We start from the raw sequence: 17,210 nt of genomic DNA, 5'->3' as shown, positions 1-17,210 counted from the left end.
TTTTCTCTTACAGGCCCGGAACACCAAGCCATGAGGAACTATGTGGATGAGTCGGTGCCGGCGGGCCTTATCCGACCCTTGTCCTCACCCACTGGAGCTGGCTTCTTCTTTGTTAATAAAAAGGACACCACCTGCCCTCCTGCATCGACTACCGGGGCCAAAACAACATCACTGTTAAGAACAAGTATCCCCTTCCCCTTTTCGCCACGGCCTTCGAGCTACTACAAGGGGCTCGAATTTTCACCAAATTGGTTCTAAGGAACACATACCATCTGATGCGTATTAGGGAGCGGGATGAGTGGAAGACCGCCTTCAACACGCCCACAGGCCACGAAAAATACCTAGTGATGCCGTTCGGGTTCCCCCCTGAGCTAGCGGTATTCCAGAATTTCATAAACGATGTTCTGCGTGAAATGCTGAATAAACATGTTTTTGTCTATCTCGACAATGTTCTGACTTTCTCTCCTGACGTGGAATCCCACATCAGGCATGTCCGGGCTGTGCTGCAGCAACTGCTGCTCAATCCATGCCGGGTTTGTGTGGCCAACAAACCCTCTTGACAACAGCCTGTTGGGGAGCTACATCCGTTGTCTGTTCCCCAATACTCATGGTCCCATATATTCCTGGATTTAATGACTGGTCTCCCGTGCTCGCAGGTCACACTGCCGTCTTCTCAGTGGTAGACCGGTTCTCAAAACCGGTTCTCAAAACTGGTCCACTTCATTCCGCTCCCGAATATTCCCTCTGCCAAACAGACCTCCGAGTTCCTGTTGGAGAAGGTTTTCCATTACCACGGCTTGCCCACCGACGTGGTGTCAGATAGGGGCCCTCAATTTATCTCCTGATTCTGGAGGGAGCTCTGCTCCCTTATTGGGGCCACGGCAAATCTGACCTCGGGCCAGCATCCGGAGTCTAACGGCCAGACCGAACGGGTCAACAAAGACTTGGAGACTGGACCTCTATGTCTGGCCTCTTGCGACCACAGCACCTGGAGTTGGCAGCTCTGCTGGGTGGAATACGCTCACAACTCTCTTCCCTTTGCATCGACAGGTATGCCCCCCTTCCATGTTGTTCATGGCTATCCCACTTCTCTCTTCTTGTCTGTAGGTGCTGAGTCCCCGGTGCCGTCTGCATTGGCTGTAGTAAGACGTTGCAAGCGAACCTTGGAACTAGCCAGAAGGATGCTGCTGCGAATGGGATGCACCTACAAGGCCGCGGTGGACTGCAAAAGGAGGAAGGCACCAACCTATAAAGTGGGCAAGCATGTCTGGCTGTCGACAAGAGGCCTCCCACTCCTGATGTAGTCCCGCAAGCTGACTCCCAGATTCATTGGCCCATTTTCCTTCACTAAGGTATTAACCCGGTTGCGGTTTCTCAGAAACTCCCCAGCCAGATCAATGCGAGTGCACCCGATGTTCCATGTGAGCCTGCTCAAGCCGGCTCGGCCATCCCTGTTGGCCCCTCTGGCCGATCCCCCTCCGCCTCCCCACATGGTTGATGGAGGCCTAGTCTACTCTGTGCACTAGCTTGTGTCATCCCGTCGACGAGGGAGGGGTATCCAGTATCTGGTGGACTGGGAGGGTTACGGTCCCGAGGTACGTTCATGGATCCCATCGATCCCAACCTCGTCAGGGACTTTCACACCTCCCACGTTGAGGCGCCTGGGCCATCTGTTAAGGGTAAGTGTGTGTGTGTGTGGGGGGGGGGGGGGTGTAATGTCATGGTCCTGCCGGTCCTTGTTCTAGCTGTGTTGGTCCACGACACGGCACAAACTGACAGCAATCAGTGAGGCAGGCACCTGCGCCTCGTTCCCCGTAATTACGATTGATATCAATAGGACTCCTCGTACGGTCTGGCCTTTGCCAGATCGTTGCCTCATGGCTTGTTCCCACACTCCCTTGATTCCATTCCTGATCTCCCGTGTACTGACCGCTGCCTCCCCACTGACCTGCCTCTCATGACTGACAACCTGGTTACTGTTGCTTCCGTGGACTGCCTGCTTCATCCCCTACACTGGACTGAATAAAAACGTTTCCCGAACCGCTTCTACGTCTCCTGAGCCGTGCATTTGGGCTCAACCCTGTGTTCTGGTCGTGATAATAACATTATCTCCTAATGTTTAATGATGTAGAGAGACACCTTTTTTTTAGTATGTGTACATGTCTTGTTCAGAAAAAGACAAGAGGATTCAATTACATTTTTATTAAGGCACAAATATTTTTGGGTCAATGTCGACACTACAATTTCTGACCAATTTTCTCATTTTACATATTTCCATTTTGATTTTACCTCCCGAAATTTAAAATCACAATATGCAGAAAATCATTATGCTGTGAAAAAGTCATGTTTACACGATATGCACTGTCAGCACAGAGGAAAACATAAATATCAGAGCAAGTTGAAGAAGACATTTCAACCAAAAATGAACAGTTCCTCTCATAGTGTAAATATTGGTACAATTATTTCATTTATTTTCTCATCTTACAGTAGCTTTCAGTTTTCCTAAAAACATATACAGTACACCAGCTTGTTGGTTTAAAACTACATCACAAGGTGATGTTATCTGTGGAGACCCAGTGACACTAAAAAGTCAGTAAGGGAAAATGCATTCCCCTTCTCTGTTTAACTCTTGCGCTTTTGTTTAGGTTCAAAGAAAGTGCCATCATGATTTGGGTCCTATTTCTGAGGAGGTCAAGAAAGAGTCACAAAGGCCACAATATCCCCCTTGCAAATTATTTGAAGTACAGAGTCCTTAACCACTTTTATTGTAATGAATATGGAGTACTCCATAACAGTAGGCCGACAATCAACAGTAGTTAAAAATAAAATAAATCTCTCTTTAATTTCTCCAACACATCATACAGTAAACAGTGGCCAAGTGAAATTTTGTTGTATATACACTGTAAAAGTAATTGCTCAATATAACCCAGAGCAAGGGTACAGAGTTCCATAGTGTTGACTATGCATGACCTGCATGCACAGTGACAGTGTTAGTAAGCACAAATGTGTCCAGTGAAGGGAAGTGGGGTGGGGAGGTTCCATTGTTGATAGTACATTGAAGGCTTTGTGGTGTCCTAGCCATGGGACAGGCCTCACTGCCCCTCCATAATACACAGGCTTTGCACTCAGTTCAGAAAACATAAAATGGATTTTCTTGTCCCATAATCATGGAGTACAATCCCCACAAAATAAGTCATCACTCAGAAAGCAAAGAAAATTCAAGTTAGTAAGTTCTGAAATGGTTGTAGTGATGAAAAATGTGTCCATCTCTCAGGACATCCACAAGTTAGGTAATGAGCAGGAATAAATATTGTACACATATGACATAAAAAATAGGAGTGTTTTTTTAGCTCAATGAAATGGGCCACAATGTTTGTGTATTTTTGCTATTGCTATGATGAGTTTTAACCTGAATGGTCTGCAATAACTGTGAACAGCCAACTTTTGACACCTATGAAAAATATTGGCCATGTTGAGAAATGCGAAGTTGGATTATTGTTCAACATTTACTGTCTATTAAGGGTTAAGCTTCTACGGCTTTTGGCCATGTTTTTGTCAGGTACAAAGACCTATTGAGCACACACTGACAAGAAAAACTAAATCTTTGGGTCTTGCAGCTTATTTGCTCTTTTTTTCCTCCTAAAAAGGATAAAATAAAAATGTACAACTTTATTGTCATCAGTTTATTCTTTTTTTCTGGCATTGGTGTGTCTCTAATATACCATAATTGATTGAAGGGTTTTTTTTTATTGTCATACCGACATGCCGTTTATACTGCTGTCTTAAAGGAATAGGAATAAATGAAAACAGTCACCAAAGTTTATGTGTATTTTTTATAGGTTTCAAATTAAAATACAGTATTAAACTATTAGAGATGCAACGGAGGGGAAAAACTGCAAAAATGAAACAACAATTGTTCTACATCTTAAAGTTGAAATTTAGCATACTGCAATAGAACAGTGAAATGTCCTTATAAAGAGTAGAATCATTGCTTTTTGGTGACTTTCTGTTTTTTGTTTAAAAAAAGATATATATCTGACAGTCAGAATGAATTTCTGAATTATGGCTGTGGCACATTTGAGTACATCGAACGCAATAATCAAGTGGACTAAAGGAAGACCTGGAGATAAAACAAAGCTCACATTTGTGATTAGTTAAAAGAATAATCAGATACAGTACAGTTTTATACAGTCTATGGCCTACCATATGAGGTTTGGGGAAAAAATGACATTTCAATGAAAGAAAAAAACACATTTGTCATTTACATGTCCTGTGCATATGTTTTGAAAGGTTTCTAGCAAACCCCTCAGCAGTGTGCAAAATTGTGCAAGCAGGTAAATACATACACGGCTCACATTTCATACCACAATATAGAACAGAATAAAGGTTTTGGGCCCAGTTATTCAGGCATTAAGACTTGTTTGTGCCATCACACCAAACTATTTAATCTTGCCTGATTCAAAATCTCCTTTTAGTTCCTTACATGGGATTCAATTGATCTCTTCCTTTTGTCGCATGTGATAAGATTTGTTTATATTCCTTATTAGAAAGAAGTCTGAATTTCTGTATGTAGAAATTATATGAATGTAAAAATCTCCTGGAGGACTGAAAAAGCATATACTGAATCATAAATTCTTGAGCCTTGTACTCTTCAATTTTCCTTTAATTTATTGACTTCGAGGTTGTTTAAAAAAACCTGAAAAAATAGAACAGAAGATTTTTACTGATCTACTCTTATAAGTGCTCTTACAGAAAAATATGTTTATGTTGTGGACTTCAAACACTGGCTACATTTCCATTCATCCATCTTCTACCACTTTTCCAAGGTCAGACATCACCAGGGAGCCATTCGGGAGGGATCCAGGATCTTGTTCTTTCCGTCATGACCCACAGCTCGTGACCATAGGTGAGGGGAGAAATGTAGATCAACCGGTAAATGGCTACATTTCAATTAATTTGTTAAATTAATAAAGTATATTCAAAAGTAGAATTAAATCACTACTATGAATGTTTTACAATCAAGGATACAGTATCGCCTTGACATTCAACACGGCTGATGTGCTCATTAACCTTTCTTTAAGCACTAGCTTAGGGACTGGTTTGTCCTCATTTTAAATGTGCTACCATGACTGTACATCACCGCTGCCATTCTATATATTTTAGTTGTTGCTGTTGCAGCTTTTGACAAGTCCTATGTGAGCCACTTGCAGGAGTTGTTTGGCATAGTTTCAACACCGGTTGCCCTTCCTGATGCAACGTAACACACTCACTTTTTTTTTTTTTATCCCAGCTTGGGTTTCGCCGTAGCTGGGTCTTGGCCACTGGGATTGAACTGAACCCGTGTCATCTGTCAGATGTATCACTACTCCATCAGTGCCTATATGTATCATAGTAGTCTTATATAAAAGTGGTGTGGACTGTAAGAAGATTTTCACATATTGTACTTGCACACACATTCAAATACAATCAAATGCCGAAGAGTCGTGAGGCAGGTCATCCTGCAGTGGACAGGAAGGTACATCGTTCAATGTGTCTCAATGACCACAGCTTCAAAAACTCCAGGTGTTACTCTGTGAAGACATGCATAAAATCAAGAGCTCATATATTAAAATGTGAGACATTCTGGTGAGAAATAAAGACAAATAGGGAGAAGAAACACGGTACGGATTACCTGTTGCCGAGCTGTGCCCCACTGAGGGTTGTGGTCCCATCTTTGCTGACAAACAATTGCAAGTTGCTGCCTGGAGAAAAGGTTGTACGGAAAAGTTCAAGCAATGGTTAAAAAAAATAAATAACAACACAACATATACAGTAAACTACTGGCGGCACAGTGAAGCAGGCTGAGGGCGTTGGCCTCACAGTTGTGAGGACCAGGGTTCAAATCCCATGCCCACCTGTGTGGAGTTGGCATGTTCCCCCCATGCCTGGGTGGGTTTTCTCCAGCCACTCCGGTTTCCTCCCACATCCCAAAAAACATGTGTCATCAATTGGACAATCTAAATTGCCCCAAGGTGTGATTGTGAATGCGACTGTTGTCTGTCTCCATGTGCCCTGTGATTGGCTGGGAACCAGTTCAGGGTGTACCCTACTTCCTGTCAGATGACGGCTGTAGTAGGCTCCAGCACTCCTGTGAGCCTCATGTGAATAAGCAAATGGATGGATGGATAAATATTATCCAGTGCCCGGAGAAAATCGACACAGGACCAGGCGGAACATGCAAACTCCACACAGGGGGGTCTGGGACTGAACCTTGGACCTCAGAACTGTGAGGCCAACGTTTTGTAGCTGACCCACCGTGCTGCCGATATATATCCATCCATCCATCCATCCATTTTCTAAGCTGCTTATCCTCGCGAGGCTCGCAGGAGTGCTGGAGCCTTCTCCAGCTGTCATCTAGCCGGAAGCAGGGTACACCCTGAACTGGTTGCCAGCCAATCGCAGGGCACATGGAAACAGACAACAGTCACATTCACAATCATACCTAGGGGCAATTTAGAGTGTACAATTAATGTTGTGTGTTTTTGTGATGTGGGAGGAAACCGGAGTGCTCAGAGGAAACCCACGCAGGCATGAAGAACGTGCAAACTACCCACAGGCTGGGGTAGGAATTGAACCCGAGTCCTCAGAAGTGTGAAGCTGACGCTCTACAGCTGGGCCATCGTGCCACCTAAAAATAAACATGCTACAAAAATAGTAAGAAGTAAATATTTTGTTAAAAAAACACATTCAATTATTTTAAGGTCCTATTCATGTAACCTTGAAATGGCAAAAGAGCAGATTCCCAAACCTTCATTGTTGCTGGTGTCTGAAAAATTTTGACTCTGAACAATCTTTTCCACAATGTCGTCAGCATCAATGCGGGTATCGTCCACGCAGCTATGTTGCGTCTCCATCATGTCATTGTTCCTTCTGTACAACAAACATTTTTAATTAACATAAATCACCTGATGTTACAGAACTTTATGGTAGTAAGTTCGAATGTTCATAAAATTCCTCGTATAATTATTTTTTGGGGTAAAAAATATAGTTCAAACAATTTCTAGACCTCCACACATCATCTTCCAGGACTTTAGCATACCATACAACTATACCTCCGTAGAGATCCTGTTCTTGTTTGCTTTTCTTCAAACTCACGACGGTGGTGACGAGCAGCTTTTTGTGAATTTGGTTTACATCTTCTGTGACTAGTGCTTATTTGTTCATCTATTTGTGATGTTTAAGATGTTCTTGCTTTCTCTTAGCAGCATGAGGCAATTGCAGTTTCTGTAATCCATCGTATTTAGGTGAGGTGATGATTTGACTTGTGAACAACTCCAGCAAGGTATTCCTATGTGGTCACCCATTTAAGTACTAGTCAGGACTGAGGCTCCTTAACTTCCAAGATCAGGTTTTTTCAGGGTAGTTCCCGGGAGAAAAAGTTACTGTGTAAAAATCTAGACAGCTATGTTGGCTTCTTTTGAGCTGTATTTTACATTAGTGATTAGTGATTAGTGAAGTGTTGGTATACTGTGTACCATTCATGTTAAATTGCGTGTGAGTGAATTACATTTGCCCCTCTTTCACTGTCACCTTGTTGTGGTGGTGGGGTTTGTGTGTCCCAGTGAGCTAAGTTGTCTGGAGCTCCACACCCCTTGTAGTGTCACCCATGGATCAGATCCTAGGTGAGGGATCAGACAAAGTACAGCTCCAAAAAAAGGAAAAAATTGATTGGGAAGAACACCCCCGATCAGTACCTGAGTGGTGTTCTGTTATTGGACTTCTGTGGTCACCAAAGACAGTCCATAACAGGCATGAGCATTTCACGGAAACGATCGTTCCGTTACCGTGTCGTTACCCAGCCTGAAAAAACACGGAACTGAAAGTCCGTTTCCCAGATCTCTGGGCTTACTTTTAATAAAATTCACCCATGTGTGGAATGTAAAACAAGTTCTCAACGAAATACAACAATCTGTATAAAACGAACCTACATGTACCCCTTTATTTTTAATGATTAAAACGCCCAGCTTTGTCAGTGTGGTTTACAAACAGCACCGGTTTCCGCTTCTGCGCTACGCATGCGCAAGGTTGACTTATTCATATCCGGGTCACTCAAACGCTAGTCAAACATGTCGGTTCCTAAGCGTAAAAGACAAAATGCTCATGCCTGCTAAGGCTTTATTTTGAAGTACATGTAAAAACTGGTTCCCATGAGCATTATCAATGGGAACCGAAAAATCGTTTCCCAGGACAAAAATCAACGGAACCGAAAGATCGGTAACCATATTTGCCGAAATCCTCATGCCTGGATAACAAACACCATGTTCAAACACAAGTGTGTCCATATGTGCACATGGCACAAGGACAACCTAAGTCGGCATTTGATGATTGACTTTGTGATTGTGTCATCGGTCTTGCGGGTGCATGTCTTGGACACTCGGGTGAGGAGAGGGATGAAGCTGTCCACTAATCACCACCTGGTGGTGAGTTGGCTCCAATGGTGGGGGAATATTCCGGTCCGACCTGGCAGGCTCAAACGTATTGTGAGAGTCTGCTGGGAACATATGGCAGAATGTCCTGTCAGAAACGAGTTTCAACTCCCACCTCCGGAAGTCTTTCATTCACATTCTGAGGGAAACGGTGGACACTAAGTCTGAGTCTCAGTCGTACCTCTATTGCAGAAGCAGTCGACTGGACCTGCAGGGAGTCAGTGATAGTCATGGTAGCAATCCTCAAACTTGTTGGTGGACACCAGCAGTAGGGGATGCTGTCAAGCTGAAGAAAGAGTCCTATCGAGCCTTTTTGGCCTATATGACTACTTAGGGCAGCTGATGGGTACCAGCTGGCCAAGTGGAATGGAGCTTTGTGCTGACTTCGTCTCAGGATGCTGTGAGTCAGTGGGGAGAATAATTTGAAGACCTCTTCAATTTCAATGAGACACCTTCCCATGTGGAAGCAGGGTCTGGGGTCTCCTATATCTGTGGTTTAGCTCACCGAGGTGGTTAGAAAGCTCCTCAGTGGCAAGGCCCCAGGGGGCAGGGGGTGAGATAGGGTTCCTATAGGCTCTGGATGTTATAGGGCTGTCAGTAGTGACACGCCTCTGCATCATCACGTGGATGTTGGGGACAGTGCCTCTGGATTGGCAGACTGGGGTTGTGGTCCAAGGGGGACGGGAGGTTGTATTCCAAGGGATCACACTCCTCAACCTCCCTGTTAAGGTCTATTCAGGTGTGATGGAGAAAAGGGTCCGTTGGGAAGTCGAATCTCAGATTCAGCAGGAGTAATGTGGTTTTTGTTCTGCCCATGGAACAGTAGACCAGCTTTTCACCCTCAGCAGGGTCCTCGAGAGTGCATGGGAGTTCAGCCAACCAGTCTACATGTATTTTGTGGACTTGGAGAAGGCGTTTGACCGTGTCCCTCGGGGAGTCCTGTGGGGGGTGCTTCAGGAGTAGGGAGTACTGAACCTACTGATACGGGCTGTTTGGTCCATGTACGACCGGTGTTAGAGTGTTGTCCGCATTGCCAGCAGTAAGTCTCACTCATTTCCTCCAAGGCTGCCCTTTATCACCAATTCTGTTCATAACTTTACAGACAGAATTTCTTGGCGCAGCTGAGGTGTAGAGGGGGTCTGGTTTGGTGGCTTCAGTATTGCATCTCTGCTTTTTGCAGATGATGTGGTTCTGTTGGCTTCATCAAGCTGTTATCTCCAACTCTCACTGGAGAGGTTAGCAGGTGAGTGTGAAGCGGCTGCGATGAGAATCAGCACTTCTAAATCTGAGACCATGGTTCTCAGTCGGAAAATAATGGCGTGTGTGGAGTGTTTCAATAATCTTGGGGTTTTGTTCACAAACGAGGGAAGAATGAAACTACAGATTGACAGGTGGATCGTTGCAGCATATGCAGTAATGCGAACTTTGCATCGGTCTGTTGTGGTAACAAAAAGAGCTAAGCTGAAAGGGGAAGCGCTCCATTTACCGATCGGTCTATATTTCTACATTCACCTATGATCATGACCTGTGGGCCTTGACTGAAAGAACAAGATCCCAGACACAAGTGGCTGAAATGAGATTTCTCTAAGTTTCCCACTACATTATAATGCGGCCCATCCATTTTGAAGAAAATTTAAGCCTTTAAAGTGTGCATTATGGTTGTGAAAATACAGTTTATTACTGAACTGAAAAGCTTACGTTTTATAGTAAAAACGTTCCGTATGCCCATAAAAGGTTCACATCAGTTTAATTCTAAACAGAGTAAAGATATAGTGAAGATAGGTATTTGAACACCCTGCTCTATTGCAAGTTCTCCCACTTGGAAATCATGTAGGGGCCTGAAATTTTCATCGTAGGTGCATGTCCACTGTGAGAGAGATAATCTAAAAAGAAAAATCCAGAAATCACAATGTATGATTTTTTTCATTATTTTTCTGTCAATCAGCTAGACTTCTGGCCCTCAAAGACCTGTTAGAGAAGATCTGTGTGGAGGAGTGGGCCAAAATCCCTCCTGCAGTGTGTACAAACCTGGTGAACAACTACAGGAAACGTTTGACCTCTGTAATTGCAAACAAAGGCTACTGTACCAAATATTAACATTGGTTTTCTTAGGTGTTCAAATATTTATTTGCAACTGTATTACACAAATAAATTGTTAAAAAAATCATACATTGTTATTTCTGGATTTTTCTTTTTAGATTATCTCTCTCACAGTGGACATGCTCCTATGATAAAAATGGCAGACCCCTCCATGATTTCCAAGTGAGAGAGCTTGCAATATAGCAAGGTGTTCACTGTACTGTCTACAGACTGAGAATTCTTAAGGAATTTCAAATCTAAGTCTACACATGCCTGGGAGAAACCTTAAACCCTTGACTAGTACCAGTGTGCTGCTAGATGTGCAGTAAAGTTCTCAAAGAGTGATATTGTTTGTATTCTGTGTTTTACTGTATATAAAAGAACATTCTATGTGTGATCACCTGGACGATCTATTTGAAATGATGGCAGCTACGGAGGGTAGTGGAGGTCTCTTGGGTTTGGTGAGATTTCCGTGCTGATGCACCTGTGTTGGGGTGGAGGGATGTGGGTGCGCAAACCCACATGAAACGCTGCTACTGGATGAGATGCTGCAAGGGTGACTAAGATCAGTCAGGCTGGAAGAGCGAGACTGACCTGTGCTGTAACCTAGAGAGGGAGACAAAATTTATCTAACTTAACTTATCTAACTTTAAGAAGTGACTTAATGTTATTTGTTCAAAAAAGTTTAATAATGTAGATTACGGTATGACTGAATTAAATACAAATATGAGTACACAACCCAAAGTGAAAACAATTGTTGTAAACTGGTGTCGATTGTATCACATGCTGTGTTGTGAGGCAGCGGTGAAATGGATGACATCCGCCGCCCATGCCAGTGCTTAGAGGAACCGCTGGAGGTTAAGCACCATAAGCCTCACAACCTCCTGAATTCAGGGGTCTGGAGCAGGTCGTACAGTTTTTATGGCCCGTTTCCCTCAGAATCTCAAAGGACGGAATATTGTCCTGGTGGTGCAGTTTTTGGTCATGATGCCAGCTCAGAGGTTGCTTCTCTGTAGCCCGTGAAAGCGTTCATCCAACCTTGCACATATCAATGCTTAGGCCTGTCTCTACCTGCACTCTAAGCCGTCTGGCCTGGAAAGGGTATGGTTCGAATGGGCGCTCCTGGATTTCCCAGAAGCTTATCCTTGAACACTCCCTGCTCTCTGACTTTTATGTGGCTCACCAGGGGATGCCTGGCAGGATGCTAGGAGGGGTCCATCGAGAAGGCGGTTCTCTCATGAGCTATCCTGCATTTCTACTGTTGGAGACCGGGTAGAACTTTGTAACCTCTCGCTCTCTCTATCCCCTCTCCTCTCTCTTTCCAGCATCTTCCTCGGCCACACACCTGTCACCAATCAGCCCTCACTACCACTGACATTTAAGCCTGGCTCCTGGAAAACCTTTCCAGGCTATTTCAGGCTTCTACAGCAGTTCCATGGTTCAGTACTCTGCAAGTGTTCTTAAATTCTTGTTTTCGTAGCCTTGTGTTCGTCATCAAATGGATCTCTGCTACCACACCATCAAGCCAGCTGCCTGTCATCCGTTCATGCAATTTCATGCAACCTATTTTTCCACTACATTCTCAAGGCAAATAATGCATCTGTGGTACTCTTTCTAGGTATGAAACGATATGGTTACCCGCAGATACTTCTGTCCTGAATCTAGCCTCCACTACTCTGTCTCATTACCTCATTGTGTGGCTCATCAACTTTATTCGTCTATGGTTTCCACAGTTTTGCAAATTGCCTTTGTTTTTAAAAATGGGAACTCGCATACTTTTCATCCATTCTTAAGGGATCTTTTCACCCAGTAGTATTCTGTTGAATAAGTTGGTCAAAAATTCCACAGCCACCTCTCCAAATTGCTTCCATACCTCCACGGTTGCCTTCAAGACCAACTTAATTTTTCATCCTCATTAGTGCCTTTCCAACATCCCCTTTACTAATTATTCTCACTTCCTGCTCCATCAGACTTGCCTCTTCTACTCTTCCTTGTCATTTTCTTCATTCATCAACTTTTCAAAATAGTCTTTCCATCTATTAGGCACACTACTGGCATCAGTCAACACATTTCTATCTCTATCCATAATCACACCCTTACCTGCTACACATCCTTCCCATCTCTATCCCTCTGTCTGGCCAACCCGTAGAGATACTTTTCTCCTTCTTTCGTATCCAACCTGGTGTACATATCATATGCGTCTTGTTTAGCCTTTTGCACCTCTAACTTTGCCCTATGTCGCATCTCAATGTATTCCTTCCACATCTCCTCAGTCCTTTTCATGTCCCACTTCTTCTTCTTCACTAATCTCTTTCCTTGTATGACTTCCTATTTTGGGGTTCCACCACCAAGTCTCCTTCTCCCCTTTCCCACCAGAAGGCAGCCCAACTACTCTCCTGCCGGCCTCTCTGAGGACCTTGGCAGTAGTATTCCAGTCTTCCGGGAGCTCTTTCTGTCCATCTAGAGCCTGTCTCACCTCTTTCCGAAAGGCCACACAACATTCTTTCTTTCTCAACTTCCACCACCTGACTCTCTGCTCTAGCTTTCTTCTTATTCTTCCTACCCACTACCAGAGTCATCCTATGTTCTCGAGCTACACTCTCCCCCACCACTACCTTACAATCAGTAACTTCCTTCAGATTACATCGTCTGCACAAAATATAATCCACCTACGTTCCTGTCTCTCTGATCACATTGGCTGTTGTAGTCTAGTCTTCCGGGAGCGCCTCCTGTGTTACCTCTTTCCGAAAGGCTGCACAACATTCTTCTGTTTTCAGCTTCCACCAAATGGTTCTCTGCTCTACCGTTGTCTTCTTAATCTTCCTACCCACCACCAGTCATCCTACACACCACCATCCTATGGTGTCGAGCTACATTCTCCCCTACCACTACCTTACAGTCAGTAGCCTTCTTCAGATTACATCGTCTGCACAAAATATAATCCACTGTGTGCTTCTACCTCTGCTCTTGTAGGTCACTCTATGTTCCAGCCTCTTCTGGAAAAAAGTGTTCACTACTGCTATTTCCATCCTTTTTGCGACATCCACCACCATCTGTCCCTCAACGGTCCTTTCCTGGATGCCGAACATCATTGCCGCTGTTTCCTTCACCAACATGTCCATTACAATCTGCACTACAAAACAAAGGGAGGCAAGTGTACCACTAAACCATCACGACACCATCAGTGACGTTTAGAATCTACAGGATCTCAGTCCTCTCCCGATTATAGTCTCCCTTATCTAGCATTTGTATAAATCTAATTTATTTATTCTTTTCTTGGCAGCACAGTGGCCAGTTCGCCTGTGTGGAGTTTGCGTGTTCTCCCCATGGCAGCATGGGTTTTCTCCCGGCACTCCAGTTTCCTCCCACATCCCAAAAACATGCATTAATTGGAGACTCTAAATTGCCCCTCAGTGTGATTATAAGTATGACTGTTGTCTGTCTCCATGTACGCTGCGATTGGCTGGCAACCAGTTCAGTGTGTACGCCACTTCCTGCCCAATGATAGCTGGGTTGGGCATTCCCACGACCCTTGTGAGGATAAGCAGCTCAGAAAATTGATGGCTATTTTTTTCTGTCTCACATTATAGATGGATTTGCATGGTGAAAGGACACATGCATGGAGTGGGGATCTTCTTATATTGTCCCTGTGTTTGGGGTTCTGGCAACTGTGGGGCTAGGACTTTCTTCACTTATTTCTGATCACAGTGGGAGGAGCACTGGATTGCCCTCCCTGAGAGCATTGATGGTATTATGGTGACTTGCCCATGTACCATGTGTGCTTAATGGTTGCCCGCTCTGGCAACTGCTGGGGGCGGTGGTCCCCCTCGTCGCATCTTGGGCCTGCTTCCTCTTTTTCACTCTGTCCCTTGCGTTCCACTGCAGTCGCCTCTTCCTCTTCTTGTGGGATAGTGGTCCCCTGCGGGCTGTGAGGTTTTTGCTCACCCCTCACACTCGAGGGCGGGTAGTGGGTGCTGGTTGGAATATGTGTGTGTGTGTGTGTGCGTGGAGGGTTCCAAGGCCAGTGAGGTAGGGCTGGGTGGGGCAGGCCTCTTTTTCTGTGCTTCTCCTGCCTGATGACCCTGACATGTAGGAGCCATGCCTCATCTAGCATACACTCACACCACTCATTGTATATATTTTCAGAAGTCACATCTGGGCACATATACATATCCAAAGGTCCCTGAGGAGCCGGTATGGGGTCGTGAGGGTGTTGGTAGGGGAATTCAGCGTGGTGACAATACACTCGGAACCCCTCCTTTGATAGATTGCGATGGGCTGGTTAAAAAGTAGATCTTGGGGCAAAAAAGTGTGGGTACCCCTGACTTAGTAGAACAGACTTTTATTTGTATTAAGTATTTTAAAATATCCCCTGCGATTGTCTGGCAACCAGTTCAAGGTGTACCCCGCCTCCTGTCTGAAGATAGCTAGGATAGACTCCAGCACTCTAGCAACCCTTGTGAGGAGAAGCGGCTTAGATAATGGATGAATATTTTCAAATAGGACTTGCGCTTCAATCACCCTGTATACTGATTTATATTTCTCATCTTATTTATAATTACAGTAGTACTTTGTCTATTGTGTTCTTTTCTCTCTCCCCTCAAGAAACTTTGGTCTTTTCAACTGATCAATTCTGATCCTCATTAAATATCCATTATAATACCAAGAAACCAAAGCAGCAAATTAAACCCTCCACTGTGAAACATTAAAACTGTTGTGGCATAAAAGAGATTCAGATCCTCCATTCTTTTTGGCCTAACAGCCGAACAGAGCAAAAAAGAATGTCCAGAAGCTGCACCACCGTGCCGGAATTTTAAACAGTCATTACCATCAAAAGTCATGTTAAGTAAACAGCATATTCGGAAGCCCACAGCACCTTTCTCCAAAACACTTTGCAACTCCACATGCTCAAAACCACTGAGAAACTTAAGAGTATCAAGTGCAGAGGAGGCCCCCAGAAATACTGCCCTAAATTCAACAGGTAAAGTAAATGACTTTTATCAGAGCATCACCAGTAGAAAGAGTACCACAGATGCATTATTTGCCTTGAGGATGCTCGTGGAAAAGTACAGAGAAGGTCAGAAGGCGCTACATTGTGTCTTTGTGGATCTAGAGAAAGCCTATGACAGAGTACCAAGAGAGGAACTGTGGTACTGCATGCGTAAGTCTGGTGTGGCAGAGAAGTATGTTAAAATAGTACAGGACATGTATGATGGTAGCAGAACAATGGTGAGGTGTGCCTTAGGTGTGACAGAGGAATTTAAGGTGGAGGTGGGACTGCATCAGGGATCAGCTCTGAGCCCCTTCCTGTTTGCAGTGGTAATGGATAGGCTGACAGATGAGGTTAGACTGGAATCCCCTTGGACCATGATGTTCGCAGATGATATTGTCATATGCAGTGAAAGCAGGGAGCATGCAGAGGAACAATTGGAAAGATGGAGACATGCACTGGAAAGGAGAGGAATGAAGATTAGCTGAAGTAAAACAGAATATATGTGCGTGAATGAGAAAAGTAGAGGGGGAAGAGTGAGGCTACAGGGAGAAGAGATAGCGAGGGTGGACGACTTCAAATACTTGGGGTCAACAATACAGAGCAATGGAGAGTGTGGTCAGGAAGTGAAGAAACGGGTCCAAGCAGGTTGGAACAGCTGGCGAAAGGTGTCTGGTGTGTTATGTGACAGAAGAGTGTCTGCTCGGATGAAGGGCAAAGTTTACAAAACAGCGGTGAGGCCGGCCATGATGTACGGATTAGAGACGGTGGCACTGAAGAAACAAGAGGAAGCTGAACTGGAGGTGGCAGAAATGAAGATGTTGAGGTTCTCGCTCGGAGTGACCAGGTTGGATAGGATTAGAAATGAGCTCATTCGAGGGACGGCCAAAGCTGGATGTTTTGGAGACAAGATTCGAGAGAGCAGACTTCGATGGTTTGGACATGTTCAGAGGCGAGAGAGTGAGTATATTGGTAGAAGGATGCTGAGGATGGCGCTCCCAGGCAAAAGAGCGAGAGGAAGACCAAAGAGAAGGTTTATGGATGTGGTGAGGGAAGACATGAGGGCAGTTGGGGTTAGAGAGGAAGATGCAGGAGATAGGCTAAGATGGCAAAAGATGACACGCTGTGGCGACCCCTAACGGGACAAGCCGAAAGGAAAAGAAGATCAGAGCATCACCAGCCTTAACAAAAGGAAGTAAAATTTCTGACAATGATCAGAGAATAAGGAAGTCATCTCACCTGATATCCTGCTATGCTGGATGGCAAAACTGGAATTGCGGAAATGACCACTGTGAAATACCTCATCTTGCATGAAGACATTACCCCCCTCATCAGGCAGCCCTGCAGCACAGATATATTGAGAGAGAAAAAACACAGTCACAGTCGCACAAAGTGTTGGAAAAATATATGAAGCTTAACACCCGTATACACTTATTCATATTTGTGCTATATTTCAGATTTCAGAACTCCTGTGTGGTGTTTGCATGTAACCCCCATGCTTGTGTGGGTTTTCTCTGTGCTCCCTCCTGCATCCCAAAAACGTGCATTAATTGGGCACTCTAAATTGCCCCTAGGTGTGATTGTGAGTGCGACTGTTGTCTGTCTCCATGTGCCTTGTTATTGGCTGGCGACCAGTTGAGGGTGTACACAGCCTCGTGCCCAATGACAGCTGGGAT

At 44.5% G+C, this 17,210-nt stretch overlaps 1 protein-coding gene across 7 annotated transcripts in view; it reads right to left on the bottom strand.

Annotated features, from left to right (window-relative positions):
• Positions 1 to 2,213: 2,213 nt before the first annotated feature.
• LOC133491085 (early estrogen-induced gene 1 protein-like) overlaps positions 2,214 to 17,210 on the bottom strand; it is a 45,962-nt gene continuing 30,965 nt past the window's right edge. For 4 of the 7 annotated variants that reach the window (XM_061801979.1, XM_061801980.1, XM_061801982.1 and 1 more), the window contains 5 exons: positions 16,774 to 16,875; positions 10,946 to 11,150; positions 6,788 to 6,909; positions 5,672 to 5,741; positions 2,214 to 5,570 (listed from right to left, as the gene is read on the bottom strand). In XM_061801979.1, coding sequence (XP_061657963.1) covers positions 5,525 to 5,570; positions 5,672 to 5,741; positions 6,788 to 6,909; positions 10,946 to 11,150; positions 16,774 to 16,875 — 545 coding nt within the window. In that variant the 3' untranslated portion in view covers positions 2,214 to 5,524. Of the gene's footprint in view, positions 5,571 to 5,671; positions 5,742 to 6,294; positions 6,421 to 6,563; positions 6,683 to 6,787; positions 6,910 to 10,945; positions 11,151 to 16,773; positions 16,876 to 17,210 lie in introns of those variants that run through there. The other 3 variants (XR_009792348.1, XR_009792350.1, XM_061801981.1) reach the window with 3 other exon arrangements.

Source organism: Syngnathoides biaculeatus, chromosome 17 (assembly GCF_019802595.1).
Source record: "Syngnathoides biaculeatus isolate LvHL_M chromosome 17, ASM1980259v1, whole genome shotgun sequence".
Lineage (NCBI taxonomy): Eukaryota > Metazoa > Chordata > Actinopteri > Syngnathiformes > Syngnathidae > Syngnathoides > Syngnathoides biaculeatus.
This window is presented reverse-complemented; position numbering and strand designations above follow the sequence as displayed.